This window comes from Gigantopelta aegis, chromosome 7 (assembly GCF_016097555.1).
Source record: "Gigantopelta aegis isolate Gae_Host chromosome 7, Gae_host_genome, whole genome shotgun sequence".
NCBI lineage: Eukaryota > Metazoa > Mollusca > Gastropoda > Neomphalida > Peltospiridae > Gigantopelta > Gigantopelta aegis.
Genome location: NC_054705.1, coordinates 4,300,915 through 4,321,361, shown reverse-complemented (window position 1 = coordinate 4,321,361; position 20,447 = coordinate 4,300,915). Strand labels below are relative to the sequence as shown.

The window sequence follows — 20,447 nt, the reverse complement described above, 5'->3', positions numbered from 1 at the left end:
GTACACTGGTTTTGGCAACAGGAGTTGACCAGTGCCAACATGGGTGACGTCCACATTAAAATATCAGAGCTAAAACAAGTTCACAGTGCATACGTGACTGTAGTCGTTTGCAGTAAAGAATATGCCGTTAATTTTACCAAGCATAAAGCTGACAAATATCCACACATTTTGTTCTTACAGTCTTATTAATAAAAGGACGTGTATATGGATTTAGTTCTCCAAAAGCTGTGCATTAATGATATACTTGCCAACACCGCTGCTATTGCAGGATTTTTCATAAGTCATCATGGATGCAAAATATTTCAAATATTTCATCTACTCTGGTGACAGTTATGTTTGGACGGAACCCAGGGATTAAATTACATATGCAGTAGCAAGAGCAATTCCATATGCTCAATACATGTACAGAGATTTAGATTGCACCAAAGGTGAGCCGATAAAGGGTTTTTCGCCTCAAAATCAACTGAATGTTAAAGGGACATTCTTGAGTTTGCTGCATTGTAAGATGTTTTCGACTAATAAAATATTTCTACGGTTCAACTTAAATATTAAATATATTTTCTTGTTTAGAATATCAGTGTCTGTATATTGAATGTGTTTCTGGTCGTCTAATATACCTAAGAAGCTCAAACTGGATTTTGTCTTCAAATAATTTCGTACATACGAAAAAACCATATTTATTTTATAAAATGAAATTTAACCTAGTACAAATATTAGCACGAGCAGAAACACGTTTAATATACATCCACTAATATTTTATACAGAAAAATATATTTAATATGTAATTACAATCGTTAAAAAGTATCAGTTAGTGGATAACATCTTAATAATTGCAGCAAACTCAGGAATGTCCCTTTAAGCTGTATTTAGAAGAAAATAACTTGAAATGCAATTATGAATATGTACGCACTAATAGAAATAAGAAACAAATTTCATCTGTCCACAAATCTAACATTCTACTCGTCTGCCAATATTTCCACTTTTGCAAATATGAAAAAAAATGAAAGGCAGGAGGTGGATGCATGACAATCAAGAAAGTGTTTGGGGTTTGGGGTTGTTTTTGTTTTTGTTTTTTTTCTTGGTTGTTGGGTTGGGTTTTTGTTGTTGTTTGTTTTTTGTTGTTGTTTTTTGGTTTTTTTGTATTTGTTTTGTGTGTGTGGGGGGGGGGGGGGGGGGGGGGTCCAAGCCTAACGTAATAGGATAAAATAAAATGCAATGGCAACCAGTTAAATTATTCTTGAGCATATTCAATTTACTTTCACTTTTTCATCCCCCACAATGGGCCTATTAGACTTTTTTTTCTTTTTCTTTTCTTTTTCTTTTTCTTTTTTTGCGGGGGGGGGGGGGGGGGGGGGGGGCTCTATTCGTGGTATGTATTATTCTGTCTCTGGGATGGTGCATACAAAAGAGTTCTTGCTATTAATGGACAAATGTAGTGGGTGTCCTCTCTAAGACTATATGTCAAAATTACCAAATGTTTGACATCCAATAGCCGATGATTAACGAAAACAAACTTCCACTTTCTGCTGCGGGCTTGGAAATAATTGGTTTGGCATGCCTGTCGAAATTACCAACATGTATGTCATAAATGAAAATATGCCTGCCACCAAATATTGAAATAATGTTATGCGTGTCCTTTAGTAATCATGTACTCCTACATATACAAATTAGTTGCATGATGTAGTCAAACTTATCTAAACAGTAGGCTACACCCATGACCCAAATTGGCCCCGGAGTAAAAAAATCTGGTTCTGAAGGGTATTCACTGCTCAGTTTCAGGGTTTCTGCCAGGGTGTAAAATGGGTATGGAGCCATACCCAAATACGTTTGCAGATATGTTTTTTTAAAGTTAACTTTTTGACAAAATTAATTGCTCTTATCATTACTGCATGATTTTCTTAACCCTAACCCTGAACTCAACCCATTTTCTTTCTGGGGAAGGCCCCCATACCCCCTGTTGACTGTGATTGCATTCAATTCTATAGTGCCATACCCAACAATTTCTTTCTGGCAGAAACACTGACTTTACAGGTAACGGTCTTTTTTGTATTCTGTTCACTACTAAATATGGGAAAAGTAATAAAATTGTTAAATAACAGCTATAATCAAATGTGTGTGTGTGTGTGTATATATATATATATATATTAAACCAAAAAATAAAATGCATAATTGTCCGGTCATTGCCAAAAGTTACTCTACTTATTTCAAAATAAAAGTTTTGTCTTAACTTAATTGCTTAATTGACATTTGTCAAAACCGCAACACAAGCTTAAGTAAAGGTATCGTAGACTGACAACTGACCTGGAGCATGCGCATATCGCACTAGCAATCGACCAAAGTAATAATATTCTGCCATAAATAGGGAATATGGTTTCAGAGATACAACTTACATTAAATAATATAATGTTTACAAGGGTTGGCCTAAACATAATCAATGCCATGGAAGGAGGGGGAGTAGGACTGACCAACCCCCCCCCCCCCCCTTTACACCACCAAAAAGCAGTGAACAAAAAAACACAAATAAACGAAAGTCCACATAGCATGCATAAAAGGAAGAAAAATATATTTTAACTAGATTTTATTCAAATAATATATAAATATTTAAAAAAATTAAAATCCACATCGAGAATGGATAGGTTTTTAGCAATGACATACCAACGTCTCTTTTTCCAAATTCACTGTTTGTTTTATTGTTGTATTTTGTCATACAATAGATCCGTTATGCAGTCTAGACATTCTTTGTGCAATGCCTCATCGTCTAAAAAAGCAAATATGACCACTTTTCCTGTTCGTACAGTGGAGGACAAAGTAATTTTATACGACCTTTGGCTTCAAATCACACTACCGAACAGCTGTTTAAAGCGAGACTATAGTGTGTATGGTAACGACGTGACCTCTATGGGGGAGATAATTTCTGGGGTTAATTAATATAATTGTTGTGACATTTAGTACATAGATAATGAGATAATTTGTTTTTTTATTGTAGATGGTCCAAGCAATGTTACATTCATTCCTCCAACACCAAATGTCAAAGAAGGAGAAGACCTGGGCCCGTATTTATCAAGGAACTTAAGTTTTGACTTAAGTTTGAACTTAAGTTTTTGAAATTGACTTATCTAAGTCAAAAAACTTAAGTTGGTATTCATCAAACAACTTAAGAAAAACTTAAGTAAGTCAGAGAGAAAAACTTAAGTTTGTGGTCGTTAAGGAAGTACTTACAATTCATAAACATCCGGGGATACACATTTTTAAAATTAAAAACCGAGAAGTAAAGAATAACTAAGGGAAGATTAAACAATGAAACAAATAAATCGAAAAAAATACATAAATAAAAATAAGGCCATTTCATTGTACACTGCGCATGATTAGTGGAAATTCTTTACCGGTTCTTGTTGAGTGTTACGCTGGCGTGATAACCAAGCTAGGGAAATCCCATCTATTTTTATATGGGATTCCCCAAGAGTTATTGCAGACGACAATGTCATCGTCATGGATGGAAAAAAAAGACGGCCAAACTGGACCAGCGAAGAATGTCTAAATTTAGCCCAGTTAGTGGCGACTAAAAAAAAGTTTGTTGAGGGCAAATTCTCTCCTGAAGTGACGTCAGCAAAGCGGCAAGAGGCGTGGCAGGTAAGAAAAACACAATAATAATAATAATAATAATAATAAATGAAATAATAAAAAGAAATCTTCAGTTTAAATAAATATTAACACACACCATCTCCACACACACCCTAAAAATAATAAAAAAATAAGAGAAACAGTTAAAAATATCTTATCTTTTACGTTACACTGCAACATTTATTTTTTTGATTGGTAAGTGAGGCTGTATAATACGACCTCCGTGAAATAAAAAAAAAAATTTACGCCTACGTGGACTGTGCTTGTTACACATAACTGTTTAATCGTTTTGCTTAATATGTGTAGAAACCACAGCCTATAAATTTTAAGTTCGATGACATAATCGCTGCATCACCACAGCCGATTAAAGAAATCAATACCATCATCAAACAACGCACGAATTCAGAAAGAGCTATTTCACCACACATTTTTTTTTATATTTCGAGGAAATCACCCAAAAAGGGGTTCCCCATTTATTCCTGTATGAAGACATAAACAATATCAGGAATCAATATATGAATGAAAATGAACATGAACGATTGATGATAAATGATACATACAACGAAAATGAAAATGATTATCAATGAAAACTGCACACACCTCCCTTAATATATATACAACATGATCACACTCACACCACACACAACTATATACAACATGATCACACTCACACCGCACACAACTACTCAAAATATATTACATACCACCATGTAAAACTTATAACCAGTGAATTGAAAACAAACACAAAACTGTATACACCTCCCTTAATATATACAACATGATCACACTCACACAGCGCACAATTACTCACTAACACAGAAAAACTCTCCCCCCTCTTAATAATACCAAATTTAAAAAAATACAAGAAATGCCTTCTCAACACGACATTACATACCACCATAAAAAAATAAAACCATTGAATTTAATACCTACTACCAAATATCAGTGAAGATTACCAAATCGGAGACCTGGATATCAATATGATGACTATAAAATTCAAATATGAAATATTAACCTACTCCCCGTATCCACATGACAAAACAAATCAGTACATAACCATAGTTTAACAAATTCAAAATCTGACATACGAAAAAAATCAACCCTAATCCTACTTTTTAAATGTGCCAAAAACCTGAGTACTAACTGGTTACTAGTTACCACCTTTCGATCAAATATAACTGCATTCCTTACAACCCATATAATATACTTATAGTAAGATAACAAAATTAACCCAATATCCCGACGAACCGACGAACCACTAAGGGGAAGTAACCCAAATCGAACTAACTCGTAATCAATATTAACTTTACCTTTCGTTAAATCTAACAACCAACCAAATATAATATTTCTAAGAGGGCGAACAAAAGTACAATCATAAAATAAATGTTGAGCACTCTCTACTGCTAAATTACATAAGAAACACTGCTTAAAAAGAGAAATACGTCTAGCATATAACTGATAGGCTAACGGTAAAGAGTGATAGATTAATCTATAATACAATGATTTAGTGACCGGATCGATACACTTATTATGCAAATTAGTCCATACTAAAGGAAAATCAATACGTGGAAAAGCAATAACTGTAGAATGACACTGAGCTACGTTATGAAGTAAAATATTATAAAAAGACCTAGTATTTAAAAGAAACCAATTATCTATGTCACATAACTCCTCTAACTCCCGCAATGCAGCTAAACAGTTTAAATAAAATAAAGGAATAAACTCACTGTGTGGAATTAAATTATTCTTAAACGACTCATCATAATCCCGTAACGATAATCCTATCCAGTATGTAGCAAAAAAACTCCACTTAGCATCCGACCCAATTATTAAACTACGCAGGTGAGACAACAACAAAGCTTTAACTTTAACCTTAACATTAACTAAACCAACCCCACCGTTATCCTTACTCTGATATACCACCACACGTTTAATAGGCTCATTTTTAGACAGCCATAAAAAATTAAAAAGTTCCCCTTTCAAAGAGTTTAAATAATGCTCTGTAACAGGGCGAACACTAGCCACGTACCACAATTTACTACAAGCCATTATATTAGAAAATACACTTTTTCCAAAAATAGAAACACTGCGACTTTTAGCCAAACTTAACACTTTACGGAATTTAGAAAGAACAGGAACCCAAACGTCATCCTCGTCAAATTTAGTACCCGTCAAAACCCCCACAATTTTATTATGGTCGATCCAAGAAATGCCAAAAGGATGATCGGACCGACTTTTCCATTTACCAAAAAAAATACCAAAAGTTTTAGCCAAATTTAATTTAGCCCCAGAAGCCAAACCGAAACGATCGCAAATAGAAAAAACCCGCTTAATGGATGACTCTTCTGTAATTACCACCGTACAGTCATCAGCATACGCCGAGACTGTACTAATTTCAGAGGTTCCTGGAAGTTTTAAACCGATAATTTCCGAATCCGAACGCAGTTTCGTCAATAATGGCTCTATTACCAAAACATAAAGCAAGGGAGACAACCCACAACCCTGACGCACCGAACGAGTCACCGGAAAAGGGGCAGATATAAATTGATTAACGATGACCGAACTAAAAATATCATTATAAAGAATGGATACCCATTTACAAAATTTCGGACCAAAACCATAACAGCTTAAGGCTTTAAACAAAAACTGATGAGAAACACGATCAAAGGCTTTCTCTTGATCTAAACATAAAAATGCGCACGCTAAATCTTTTTGATCGACATAATCTGAAATATTCCTTAACAAATGCGCATTATCTAAAATTGAACGACCGGGAACAGAGCACGTTTGATCTAAATGGATCAGATCTTCCATGACCTCTCTCAGACGCAACGTTAAAATTTTTGACAAAATTTTATAATCCACATTTAAAAGAGAGATTGGTCGATAATTTTTGACAAACTCAGACTTATTCTCATCCTTACAAATTAAAATGATATATGAATTTCTCAACGAAGGAGGGAGAATACCTTCTTTAAAAGCCAAATTGTAAACATGTAACAACGCATCTCCTAAAACATCAAAATTATACAAATAAAACTCTTTTGAAAAACCATCTGAACCAGGAGATGTGTCAGATTTCATTTTCTTTAACGCCAAAAGAATTTCTCCCTTAGAAATAGGACGATCTAAAAACTCACTGAAAGTAGCATCCAACGTTTGAACCCCACCCAAAAATTCATCTACAGCTGCATCATCTATATCCTGTACACTAAAAAGTTTTGAATAAAATTCTCTAAAAACCCCCAAAATTTCCTTAGAAGAAGTAACTTTCACATTATTATTGTCTAAAATACTATTAATAGCTTTCTTCTTACCTTTAGAATTTTCTAACTTTAAAAAATATTTAGTAGGCTTTTCTGCATCCTCTAACACTCTAGCTCTTGAACGAATCACCGCCCCCCTATCCCTCTCCTTCTCTAACATTAATAGCTGATTTTTGACTTCTTTAATTTGATCAATAAAACACACCCCGGCTGATAAGATTCTGCTACAGATAACTTATTAAATTCTCTCTCTAAAGACCTTTTGCTAGAAAAATAAAGTTTACTTTTATATTTAGAATAAGAAATAATGAACTTTTTTAACTCTACTTTAAATTGATCCCACCCTTTTAAAGTAAAATCTAACTTGCTAATCCTATGCAAACAAAATAATTTAACCTCATCCTTTAATTCATCCCCTAACAAAGAATTATTAAATTTCCAATACCCCGGTCCAAATTCTAACCCACAAACGTTATCTAAAGAAAGTTCAATAAAATCATGATCGGAAAAAGAACAGGGTAAAATATTAAAAGACTTAATATTATTTAGAAATGAACTAGAAATATAAAACCTATCTAACCTACAAGCCATAAAAGAATTTCGCCAAGTAACTGAAACTTTATGAGGAAATAAGGATCTAAAACTATCAATAAGACCAAAGTCATGACGAAGCACCTTTAAATTATCTGCACCCACCATTCCTCTAGTAGGATTCCCCCCTAATTTATCTAACCTAACATTACTAACACAGTTAAAATCCCCACCAAAAATAACCATACGATTAGTGCAAAAATTAGAATACAAGTTATCAAAAAATTGAACTCGATCTAAATCGTTATTGGGAGCATAAACATTAATTAGTCTAAACAAAGTATTACAAAACATAACATCGATAACAATTAAGCGCCCCTCTAAATCATGATAAACTTTCTGAACGCCCACCCCTAACCTATTCGAAAAATAAACACCCACCCCCCTACTACGGTTTGATCCAAAACTCCAAAAACACTTCCCCCACAAAATACCACCCACCGATTTGGCTACTGTTAAATTATAAATATGCGTTTCCTGCATAAACACTATATCAGGTTTCTTATCTAAAATTACTTGTTGCAAGAAACGCGTTTTACGACCCCCAAGTAACCCACTACAATTAATCGATAATAATTTAAAAGACGCCATCATATTGAAAGCCAGTAGAACCCTTTCTTCAACATAAAAAGACAAACACTAAAAGCACTCAAGCTAAGAACACAATGCAATGAACACAATGTCACAGTGACATACCAACAGAATACACGAGCACTCACAGACAGATAATCACCTAGTACAAAGGAATACAATACAAACCCAAGCTCGTGCAACGAGATCACTAAAAAACACAACCATTCAAAGCCACTCACAATCAAAAGCACACATACCGCAAGGGACAAAAACCAGGGGGTGGTGCAAATAATTAAGATGGCCATTAGAAAAATAAAAACACAAATTATGCAATCCTCGACTTCTTAACAGCACTCCCGCCCTTTTCAGAACTGGGAGCCTTCCGGGGAGTAACCATAGAAGGAAGCTTCAAATGAAGGCCCCTCCCATCGTCCACCCTTGAATCCTGAGAATCAGAAAGGGGACTGAGTAAATCCAACTCACTGTCCCCCTCATCATCTATCCCCAACACTGCATACTGATTAGACAACACTACTGTTTGCCCAAGTTGCAGTGAAGGTTCTAAATCCACCCCCGACCTACCCCCACCCCCCCCCCCCTGAAACTTCAGACCAGTGGCCCGACGCCTCAGCACTACGCTCCTCCCCACTAACTTCCATTACATCTCCCGTACCCCCCCTCTCACTAATCCCCTCCTCTCTAACCTCCACCGATCCACTTTCACCCCCCCCCCCCACCCCCCACTATTAACATCACATTTCTCTCCCTCACAAACTGTCCCACTGTCTTTCTTGTCTGTCTCTTTTTCTTCTGTCCTCCCCACTGGCTTTTCTTGCTTCTTCTCCTTCTGTCTTTCCTGTTTCTTCTCTTTCTTTCTCTCCGCCCTCTCTGTCACCTTACTTTCTCCTTCTTTCTCGCTCCCCTCTGTTTCTACAACACTCTCCTCCATAGCCTCCTCTCTCTCCACCGCATCACCACGAACTCTCCCTGCATATGAAGACCCATCACGCTGCACTAAACAGTTCTTCCTGGTGTGCCCCCGATTATGGCAATTAAAGCACAGAGGGCCACGCCCATCCACAACAATCAGAAAACGATACCCCTCAAATTCAGCTGTATCCGGGATGTTGGCACGCTCACTATGGGGGATACGGACTATCACCTCCCTAACACCGGTGCGGATGTGCTCTTGGCCCTTGATAGAAGAAGTTTCCAAGTCATATGAAATGACATCCCCCCCAATTTGGCTAAAGTACGTTTCAACAAAATCCCGGTTAATCCAACCTGGCAACCAGTGGATCCTGGCCCGAAAAGCAAATGTTTCCCCCGTACAAACAACAAAAGTACGTCCACGAACCTTCAACTCCGGCACCTTATCCAGGAAATACCTCCGCACATCCTCCGTAGCAAAGGTCACTGACCAACTGCCAGTCACTCGTCCCCTAAAAACACACTCCACCTCAGATATGTCCACATGCTCCTCAAGCGTATCTATAACGTCGTCCCTAGAAACAAATGACCTTTTCAAAGATGGCAGACACAGGGTCACTGTCCGACTTAACTCATCGACATCGATGAACCGAATCGACATTTTGAAAAATAAATATTTTTGGGCCTGAAAAGACCCAAAAAAACAAAAAAAAATGATTTTTATAGCAGAATTCAATTAATAGCTATGGTATTGCCACTGCGCATACCACACATACGTCTTGTGCGTCTATATAAACCTGTATCGAGTTATCAACCACACACGAACGTCAAAATTATATATATCAATAATAGTATAAGTCAGCAGCGGTGTCTACACTTATGAATAATGGCAAATTACAATTAAATTCTCATTACTTACACCAAATGTCTAACATAATTACTTTTTTCATTACAGCTACCATTTATGAAATAATTATTATTACAATTAATTAATTTTCATAAAAGAATTACTCAACTTTAATAAGTTTGATACAAATAAAAATACAAAACGTTAACACAACGATTTCACTAAACTGAAACGGACTTACAAAATACCGTTACCAACCATCATAGTCACACTAGCATGCACCTGGCACTGTTTATACTTTTTATTATTTGACATATCTTTAGGGAGGGTATGGGGATAGATCTAAGTGGGAAATATACATATACGTAGAATTTGTAAGTTAATGACAAAGACTGACGTTTGTATGAAATGATGAAAATGGAATAATAATTTAAAAAATAATATCAATATAAAACAATACACATACAAAACAAAACAACACCATCCTCTGTTCACAATAAATATAATGTATTAATTCCGTGAGTATAGTTAATATTAAGTGTAGTTAATATTGATTACAATTACAAAAAGTCAATAAAGAAACAAAATTTGAATTACAGAAACTACTGAAAATATTCAGTCGAAGTTGTAAATCATTGCACTTATTGAAATATTTATTTTTATTTAGTTCATTACAAATCAAGTAAACGCCACATCAAGCCAAATAAGAACCAAGGATGAGGTTGAAAAAAAATGGAAAAACATGAAGAGTTCATCAAAAAAACATTTGTCTGCATTTAATTGCAAAACCATTGCAACAGGTAATAACAGTAATAACTATAGCTAATACCATTTCAATTTAATGTTTTGATGACATTTTAAGACACCCAGAATACACTTTTAATAAATATAAAATTAGTGTTTTCTTAATGAAATGACATTACACTTAAAAGTTCACAAACATTTTGCATACAATTCTTCAGTGTCATTTCATTGTTACAACCACAATTGGAATCATTGTATTTGTCCTCAGCAGTAAGAAAAAAAGAGAGTTATTTCATTTAGTTCAGTGTAATAATGAAATCACATAATAAAAAGAGAAATACATTATATTTCTTAAATTTTACTTGTCATTCACAAAATAAAAATAATTGAATTATGAAATTAGATTGGCCTATCCGACCACTACATTTATATATATGTCAACAATTAACATTTTTGATATAACAGTACTGGAATATCACACTACCCTGTGGTTGTATTGGGTCATATTAAGCCACTAAAATGATACTGACAAAGCTAGCTTGGTAGTTAAAACCAATACTGGGGAAAAGCATGTGCTAATAAGAAGGACAAAAAGGACTATGGTATGAACAAATATTGTACATACATGTGTTAAATCAGTGGGGCAACACCCCCCCCCCCCTCCCCCCAAAAAACCCACAACAACAACAACAACAAAAAAACCCCACCTACAATAACAATAACCCTCACAAAGGCTCAAAAGGAAAAAACCCCAAAAACCAAACAATCCACAAACCAACATGGAACATTTATTTGAAAATCACTTTTTAACATTTAAGTTTTCAATATATGCACACTAATAGATGCTTTACTTTATTTCAAAAACAGGAGGAGGGACACCACCAAAACCACTGAGTCCTGTTACTGACACAGTAATAGATGTCATTGGCAGAGACAATGTCTCCCTCACTGGTATTCAGGATGGGCTTGACACATGCATGCTGCAGTTTCTGGATTATGATCAATCTAGTCAAAAGTATGTACTTCTAAAAATACTTGATATATACCATTTTCATATTTACCCCAATGGTCTAAAGCATTTGCCTGAGATGTCTGATATAAAATGTCCCTTGCTGCTACATGTTATTTGAAAAGACTACTCTATGAAGTGACAGTGGCGGGTTACATCTTTAATTATGTGTCTGGTGCTTAACCATACATGTATGTCCAACACTGTTTAATTGTAATGGAAATGTGTTGAGTGCATCAATAAATAAAATATTTCTTACTCTCTTAACAAGATAAAAATATTAAGGAAACTATTTTTTAATAGTAAAATGATAAGTACTCCAAAGAAAAATGTTATTATTGGCATTAATTTATTGAATGATTGATCAATGTGTATTTTCAGTCAAATTGTTGTGATGGCTGAACTTCATCCAGAGCCACGTGTACACCAGCAAGAAAGTCTAGTTCCTGTACAGCAGCCAGACATTCCAGCCTCTGAGAGGCAACCCATCCAGACTTCTTCACCATCTTATAATTCTCAGTTGAAAGAAAAACTGAAACTGGAAATAGAATGTCTGAAGCTAAAAAAAAAATATTTGAAAATGAAAATTGAAAACCTTGAAGAATAATTTTTAAATAAACATAACGATGTAGAAATGTTAAAACTTTATTTTCCATTGACAATTTTAACAATAAATTACATTAAATTCCAAAACAATATATCACTTTTAATCATGAATAATTTCATTTCAAAAACAAAATTGAAATATAATTATGATATTACATTGATGTATATAAATAGCAGGTACAAAACTATAGGTAGTACTAAACCAAATAACTTCCGGCTGGGTCAAAATGCGAGGTGCACCCAACTTTTGATAGAGAAGTGAACACCACAAGTCCTGTGATTGGTTATAAATATGAGTGTGTTGATTGTAAAAAATAATAGTTTCATCTGGGTAAAAAAAAATTGCAATTTTATTTCATCTAGTACCAATGTGTCAAGCAGCCTTGTGCTTGAAACATGTATGGGGTACCTGTAAAAAAAAGTAATCGAATTTTGTGCGAAAACTAGGGTAGTCATAGACGCTACCCGTTATCTCAGAAACGAGCAGCTTGACCCCCATTTTTTTTCTGATTCATTTTAAGTGTAAGGTGGTGGTAGTATTTATATCCGTGGCGTTTATGTCGGTTTATACGTTGCAGGTAGGAGTTTTAGCCCACATATGTTACTATTGTCGTCTGTGGGGATTTGATTTGCTAGTATACACCCAATAGTACAGCTGAGATACATGATACATCCTTAAGAGGTTTGATAGAGAAAAACACACATTAATGAATGTGTTGTATGTACGACTGGATTATAACTGTATGCCATTTATGCAGTCGGATGGATTAATAACTTGTTTCGGATCAACCACTGTTTATTATTGTTCTTTATAACAAAGGAAATAGTTTTGTATTATGTGTAATATGGTGACACATTTATAGTGGCAAACAAAGCTGAACAAGGTTTTCCTTTAGTGTTCAAAATTTAGACTCATTATATGATTGATCTTGAAAAATGAAAAGTCTGTTTCGGTAGCCTAGAGATAGCACAGGGTCTATTAAGTGAAACAGTGAAACATAGGTCAAAGTAACCTACCAGTGGTACACAATACACTGCCATCCCCCGTTGGAGTTGCATACAACGTTTGATGATCCTATATGAATTGATAAGAAAGATATGCCATGCACAATGATTCATTTCAATGTGTAGTAAACAATAAACAAAAGAAAAAAGTTAAAGCTTATTTTGTTTAATAAATCAATATGCTGTAGTCGTGTTGTTAATCATCGGCTATTGGATGTCAACAATTTGATATTACTCATAGTCTTAGACTAACCACAGTACATTTTTCCATTAGTACAAAGGGATCTTTGTATGCACAGGACAGCACATACCAACACCTTTGATATACAAGTCATACATTGCCATCTCATAACAGACCCATCAAAGGCTGGCATTAAGTTATTATCATTATCAAATAATGATTTGTGTTATTGTTATTAATACAGTGTTTGAAATGTGACAACACCAGACAATGGCTATTTGCTTTCTTGAATATGCCCTGGCTGTAATTCATGAACACTTAAAGTAGACTAAAACTTGACTCCATAATGGATAATATAAACAACAAAAATATAAGTAATGTTTGATTTCAATGATCATAAACAGCTTTAATACTGGAAAAATATGTCTTAGTGTTTAACACAAGTAGGGCTGTCCCATTAATATTTATTAATATTTGTTAATGCTTACATGAAAAGTGAATGCTTACATGAAAAATGATTAATGGCAAACAGCTGTCTGTATTGGGCCCCTGCAGCAAGAGGGTTCACCACAACTCCATCATCTCCTGGTACCTCTCCCTGTATATGTCCATCATCTGCCAGGGGCAAATCTCTCTCCTTGCATATATTGTGCAGAACAGCACAGGCAATTGTAACCTAAATATTAATAATTATGTTTTAATACAGTTTTCATAACCAGGCAGTTGGAACCTAAATATTAATAATTATGTGTTAATAGGTATCATAACCAAATAAAGTTAATAATTTGAAGTAATACATTCATTTAATTGTAATTTAATAATGATCATTTGTTCAAAAGTCATTATAATGATTAATTTACAGTTTGAATATATAATGGAAATATTTCAGTTTTCTGGAGGTTCTTTTCACATTTATCTCTTTGTCATAATCTATTATAGGCCTACTGTTAATGTGGATTACAATAAAAGAAGTTGACATGTTTCTATCAACGATTTGTTTTGTTATACTTTTGGTCTAGACACTTAAAAACAAAATACAACTGATCAGACAATTATTAGTATGTTTTAAAATGTTCAAATCATTAATTTCAGCAAAAAAATATATCAATAATCCTTTGCATTTAGATTTTAATAGCATATGTTTGAACAATGAAATGACTTTTCTGCTTACACATATTTTTCTTATTCATCTAGGAATAAATGGAATATTTCTTTCAAATTAAGAAATATATTTCTATATTACTTTACAGGTAACCAGCCATAATTCCTTGAAATACATCAATGAAATACGTCAATTAAATAATCTTGTCTTTGTTGTTGGTATGCATTAAGTGTACCTTGCAAGCCTTTTCAGGTCGGAGTCTTATTTCCCCATGTAACACATGAAATCGTCTCTTCATCTGACCAATGACTCTTTCGACGCAGCTCCTGATCTTCTTATGTGATCTTTTAAAATAAGCAAAAAAATTATTGAACTAATTAATATATGAATTATTATATATGTGATATGCAGATTCTACATTACTGTCATTTGCATGTATTGAATTAAATTGTATTGCTTTTTATTGACTTTATTATTATTAGCTCTATTTTTCATTTATTTATTTACTTCTTATTTATTACATGTTTAAGATGTATAACTTTTTAAAAGCCACATTGTGCATTTCAAAACATACATGTATACCTTGGCTTATGTAGTAAAGAAACCAAGTTTCGTTAAATATTCATTCATTCATTCCTATATAAATAACCTAATATTGCACTGTACATTTTTTTTCAGCCATAGCTGGGGAGGAAAGGGTGATGGGGGTGATGTGTGTGTATGTGTGTGTGTGTGTGTGTGTGTGTGTGTGTGTGTCTGTGTGTATGTCTGTGTGTGTGTGTGTTTGTCAGCGTGTGTGTGTGTCTGTATGTGTGTGTGTGTCTGTCTGTGTATGTGTGTCTGTCTGTGTGTGAGAGAGAGAGAGAGAGAGAGAGAGAGAGAGAGAGAGAGAGAGAGAGAGAGAGAGAGAGTTATAGCATTTTATTTTAACTTTTATTTGGATGTAATATGATTTTTGGGTTTCATAATATAATTTACATTTGGGTTCATTTGATGCTTGTTCTTTCATTTGGGTTCATTGTGTATTTTACTATTTGGATAAACCATCAGACCGCAATAGACTGGTTCATGAACATTTTCAATAACTTTTGCCAACACGTGATTTCAAAACTGTGAAACTTTGATATACCGATTGTAATTCGTCTGTGGACCAGGAAGTGGACGAAGAAATGGTGTTAGAATCCATCTTCTACAAGGATAGGCGCTGTCGCCAAGCAAATGACAGCTCACTGGTACACGATGATGTTCAAATAGTTGGTGCAGCCCGCTGTTTGTCAGTATCCTCGAATCATGCGTTGACCCTGGCCATCGCGCTACAACGTCTATTATTCGGTCATCACTATCAACCACTATTTGGGTGTTCATACTGTGATATCGATGCCTATTTACAAATTCGTTTTCATTAACTGTTGGAGCCTGAATTTGGATGTGGGTTCCGTCAATGATGCCAACAACACCGGGAAAGTTCGCAACATTATAAAAGCGCTGTTGGTGACGGCGAATTTCGTTTGGATCAGTTGGAAACTTTATGAACCTTTTAATTATTTCATTCGATGTCAAACTATCGAGTGTTTGTTGCACAATTCTAGATACAGTGGGCTGACTCACCCCATGGTCATCGCCACTACATAATTGAAATTTCCCCGTAGCCAGGTATCGTAAAGTAACAAGAACTTTGGTTACGGCGTCAACTGACTGACTCCTATGAGTCAGTGGACAAATATCCTTAGCCAAAAGGTCAGTGATATATTCTATACTATTTCTATCAAACCTATACCTCTCCACAAGTTCAAAATCGTTATAAAGATTCAAAACTGGCTTCCTTTCATTAAAATATCTTGGCAAACGCCCAGCAGCCATTTTATCTTTAGAATGACTTAAGTTGATTAAAAAAAACTTAAGTCTGGTCGGCAGGTGGCTAAAAAGTTCAGTCAAAAACGGACCAAACTTAAGTCTAAGTAGGTTGATAAATATGACTTAAGCTGTTTTATGAAACTTAAGTCAAAATTGTAAAAACTTAAGTATTTTTAGCTGACTTAAGTTTTTTTTATGACTTAAGTTCCTTGATAAATACGGGCCCTGACTGTCAACTGTAGTGCTGACTGTAACCCACCATGTTCCTTCTCCTGGACACAGGGAAACAACACAATCTCGTCAGACTCTCAGTTAACACTCACAAACATCAACATGAACCAGAACGGCAGAGTGTACACATGTACCGTGAACAACACGGCTATACCGAATTCAACAAGTAAAGACTTCGCTCTTGTGGTTTACAGTAAGTATTGTGGTGAATTTATCGTTACAGCCTAACCCTTACGGAACGACTTACATTTTTGCACTTATCAGAGAAGTGTAAGCCGTTAATACTTTTCAAGTTTAAGTGACTTACAACAGGAATCGAATTTCAATTTTGGGGGGACACGGCAAGTGTTGCCTTTGGTTTTAGTAACAAAAATTAGGGCACTGAGGCAATATGGAGGGGCACGAAGACAACTTATTTTCTATCAAGTTTTTCAGACAAAAATTATTTCACCATAATATGTCCTTGGACCCTAGTCTATGCAATTTCCTTGAAATATGCACAATATTTCACAATGTTAAAAGATAAAATGTAATGAGATCTTCAGGGGGTGGGTACTTGTTGTTGAGTCAGGGAAATATATTGAACACAAAAATTGCTTTCAGCAGGGAAGAGGGGTTCGACATCCTGGACCACCCTTCCCCCCCCCCCCCCCCCTCCACCGACCCACCTACACGTGCGCCTCTAGGCCTAACTATGATTCATATAAATAGAAGTAATTCTATAAGGGTCGTGTATGTTGATGTGTGTGTGGTTGTCGTGCATTGGTACTGACTGGACAGCCCGCAGTAGCGACCAACGGCTAATAACTATGTCAATATAGCTGAAGCACTAAATTCGAAAGACGGCTTCGAACATTTGGCTCCTGTGTAACTGGATCCTGGCACGTTTGCGTGCGTGGGATTCGGTTGTTGCAATAATTTAATTGTAATTTTGGTAAGGTTCTGTCCAAGGTCAGACGGCAACCTTGTCGTGTCACGCCCGTATCCCCGAGTTGGGCAGCTCAAGCCTGGTTTCCTTCGCTTCTGTCACTTTTAGTGCAAGAGCCAGTGCCCTTGCCATTGCTACCCAATCTGCTCATCCAGAGACTGAGGCAAACAGTGTGCCGTCCAAAGCTGGAGGTCTTCCGACTCCATGCATGGAGGGTTTCCATCCAAGACTGAGGCTTTTCTCAGTGGGTTGCCGAGCTCGTCTCCTCCTCGAAGCGCCAGACTATTGAAAGAGTCTACCAGTGTGATTGGAGCACTTGGGTTCGTTGGGCGACTGAGAGGGACGTAGATCCCTTGTCGCCTACTGTAAATGATTTAGCTGAGTACTTTCTGGCTCGTATCCAGGAAAGGCAGCTGAAGGTTCAGACAGTGAGAAGTCACCAGTTGTCCATTTTCACTACCCTGCGGCAGTGTGGACGTCAAGATGACAGGTGCCAGGGAAAGAGTTTCCTCCGGCAATCATTCAGAGTTTGTCTCATATTATTTCTTCGGATAATTGTGATAGACTTCTTTGTCCAGTTCGAGCATTGAAGTACTATTTGGAGCATACTAGGAACATGAGACGTGATATAAAGATACTTTTTATCTCTTTCATTGTCCATCCGGTCGACATTACAAATAATGCTCTGTCGAGATGGATTGTTGTTGTGCTAGTACTATGTAAGTATGAATAATGAAAATTAGAAAAAAAATCCTAATTTTATACTATTTTTATTGTTTAGAAACATGCAAAACCTAACGTTTAATATGTAGAATGAGCCTCTGACGGTGAGAGTGGCAAATATTGGGGGTCAGTGTATGGGCACCTACTATTAGGAATATTGGCAGAACAGAAAACAGAAATGAACTTTCAAATGGTGATACAAGCATGAACCTTTATACAGAGTATCTTTTTGGGAAGTTCTTAAAATTCAATCAATGAGAAACTTAAAATGTTAATATGGAGGTAATTTTTCAAGATAGGCGCCATTTTGTCCAACCATTGTCCATTATTGACATGTATAATAATACCTTTGTCCGATTTTAGCCACCTTGGTGACGTTTTATGTACTAGTATTTAAAAACATGTTGAAAGTAATTCTAATATTTAAAATACTATTAGAATTAACGGGTTTTTTTAAAATTCAAAATGGCTGTCATATTTGCAGCAAACAGTCACCAGCAACAATAGACGAACATAAGCTGGTATCAATAAACCTTGTTCCTTAACCAAACCACCTTACACATCACGGAGATCAATCAATACCTTATTTTGTCAACAGCTTGTTTAATGTGTCCCTTAATTAGCTTATAACATCATTAATTTATCTTTTTGACAATACATTTGGTATTTTAATTTGTATAGATTATAATAAAAAGATAATATTCTGTACTATTTTTTACAATCAAACTAAAGAAAATAAATAAATAAGGCTACATGCACTATTCACTAATTCGTATTATCATGGCTACCTCTGTACTAATTAATGTTTCCTTCATCCATGAGTTTTTGTCTTCTTCGTGTTTGTCTTGGGGGGGGGGGGGGGGGGGGGGGTAGAGCATGAAAGATGCACCCAAACCTGCGTGCTGTCATTTGTTTGACCAAGTGGTTATTTTTATTGGAACATACTAGCTATATAGCCTTGGCAATTTTTTGTCATGACCTTAAGCCGTAAATGTTAGATGACAGCCATATAACTTATGGACAAGTCCACGAGTCAAGAGACATGAGAGGAGAAATTAAATTGCATTACTTCGTTATTCAAAGGGTCCAAATTAATTCAGAAGACATCCAGTTTGCAGAAAAACAAAACATTATTGTTCACACGCACGTCTTTCCTAATGCTTCTGACATCAACACATATTACATAATTTCAAAGCCAACTCTGACCAAAAACGAAGAACATTAAGCCACTCATATCCCTTCCATCAAACTGGCTTCGATACTTTGTTACTCGATGTATAATGTCAGTAGCATCACTTTAAAGAATACAGGCATTTAAAATAGTTTATAAAGATAGGTTGCCCCAAAAATATGATTTGAAACAATGTGCTCGGTCAGTGTAAAGTCTGTCATCAAAAAATATGAATTGTTTATGTGAGAAGAAAATTTGAAGGTATGTACCGGTAATCATGTCCTTTGTAATCCTCTTAGCACTCATCAAGGTAAAGACAATAAATATATCATTCAGTCCTAAAATTATGAAAAGAAAGGAAATTGTAACGTCTGTCACATTCTGATTCAAAGTCAGAAAAAAGTCTACATTTAGCAAAGGTGGTTTTGCTATTTTACGCACAATTATTTAGTTATTTAGTACTATAAGGGACTATCCTGAGGTTTCTGCCCAACAAAGACTTTTGTTTGTTCCCCCAACAAAATAAACACGCATCTTGTTTTGTTTTTTTTCTCTTTTTTTCTCTTTTTTTCTTTTTTTTCCTTTTTAAATGTTATCTTAGCTTATCATGTTTTACATTTAAAGTTTTATATGGATAAATACATGTGGTATGACCTTTGGCTGAAATATTTCATATCTTTTATGGTCTTTTCAAAAAACATTTTTTTAAATTATATGTACAAAATAATTTGAGACAAAAAGTATATTGATATACTTGTATAACAAAACATTACGATATCCAGAAATACATTGGTTATAGAGATATTTATATCTCCCCCGGACCCCTGCGCGTGCTGTAACCTCACCGTGGTGCAGGGGTGTAACATTCTCTTTGAAAATGGCCAATACAGTACAAATTTGAAGTTTAGAGTAAAAGTCAGTATCTATCTGTGATATTTGTATTTGTATTTTTGCACAGTTCTTTACACTGTTTTTATTTATATCTTGAATTTTTCTATTGATGTTGATCATCACCTTATTTGTTTCCATTACCATAGTTTGACACCCAATAGCCGATGTATTTTT

The 20,447-nt window shown here is 35.2% G+C and overlaps 2 protein-coding genes across 3 annotated transcripts in view; one reads left to right on the top strand and one right to left on the bottom strand.

The window, feature by feature from the left end:
- LOC121376863 (myb/SANT-like DNA-binding domain-containing protein 4) overlaps nt 1-12,497 on the top strand; it is a 31,940-nt gene extending 19,443 nt beyond the window's left edge. The window contains exons 3-6 of the mRNA XM_041504645.1: nt 2,987-3,630; nt 10,496-10,628; nt 11,440-11,587; nt 11,963-12,497. Of these exons, the coding sequence (XP_041360579.1) occupies nt 3,490-3,630; nt 10,496-10,628; nt 11,440-11,587; nt 11,963-12,188 (648 nt within the window). The 5' untranslated portion in view covers nt 2,987-3,489 and the 3' untranslated portion in view covers nt 12,189-12,497. The remainder of the gene's footprint in view (nt 1-2,986; nt 3,631-10,495; nt 10,629-11,439; nt 11,588-11,962) is intronic.
- A 185-nt stretch (nt 12,498-12,682) lies between these two features.
- On the bottom strand, nt 12,683-16,335 carry LOC121377445 (putative nuclease HARBI1). Of its 2 annotated transcripts, XM_041505432.1 has the most exons (4): nt 15,605-16,335; nt 14,711-14,819; nt 13,881-14,049; nt 12,683-13,262 (listed from the first exon to the last, which is right to left on the bottom strand). In XM_041505432.1, coding segments are annotated over exons 1-4 (1,011 nt in total). In that variant the 3' UTR covers nt 12,683-13,260. The 2 variants fall into 2 exon arrangements, with proteins under 2 accessions (XP_041361366.1, XP_041361364.1); XM_041505430.1 differs by lacking the exon at nt 12,683-13,262 and having other exon boundaries at nt 13,830-14,049.
- Nucleotides 16,336-20,447: the final 4,112 nt, after the last annotated feature.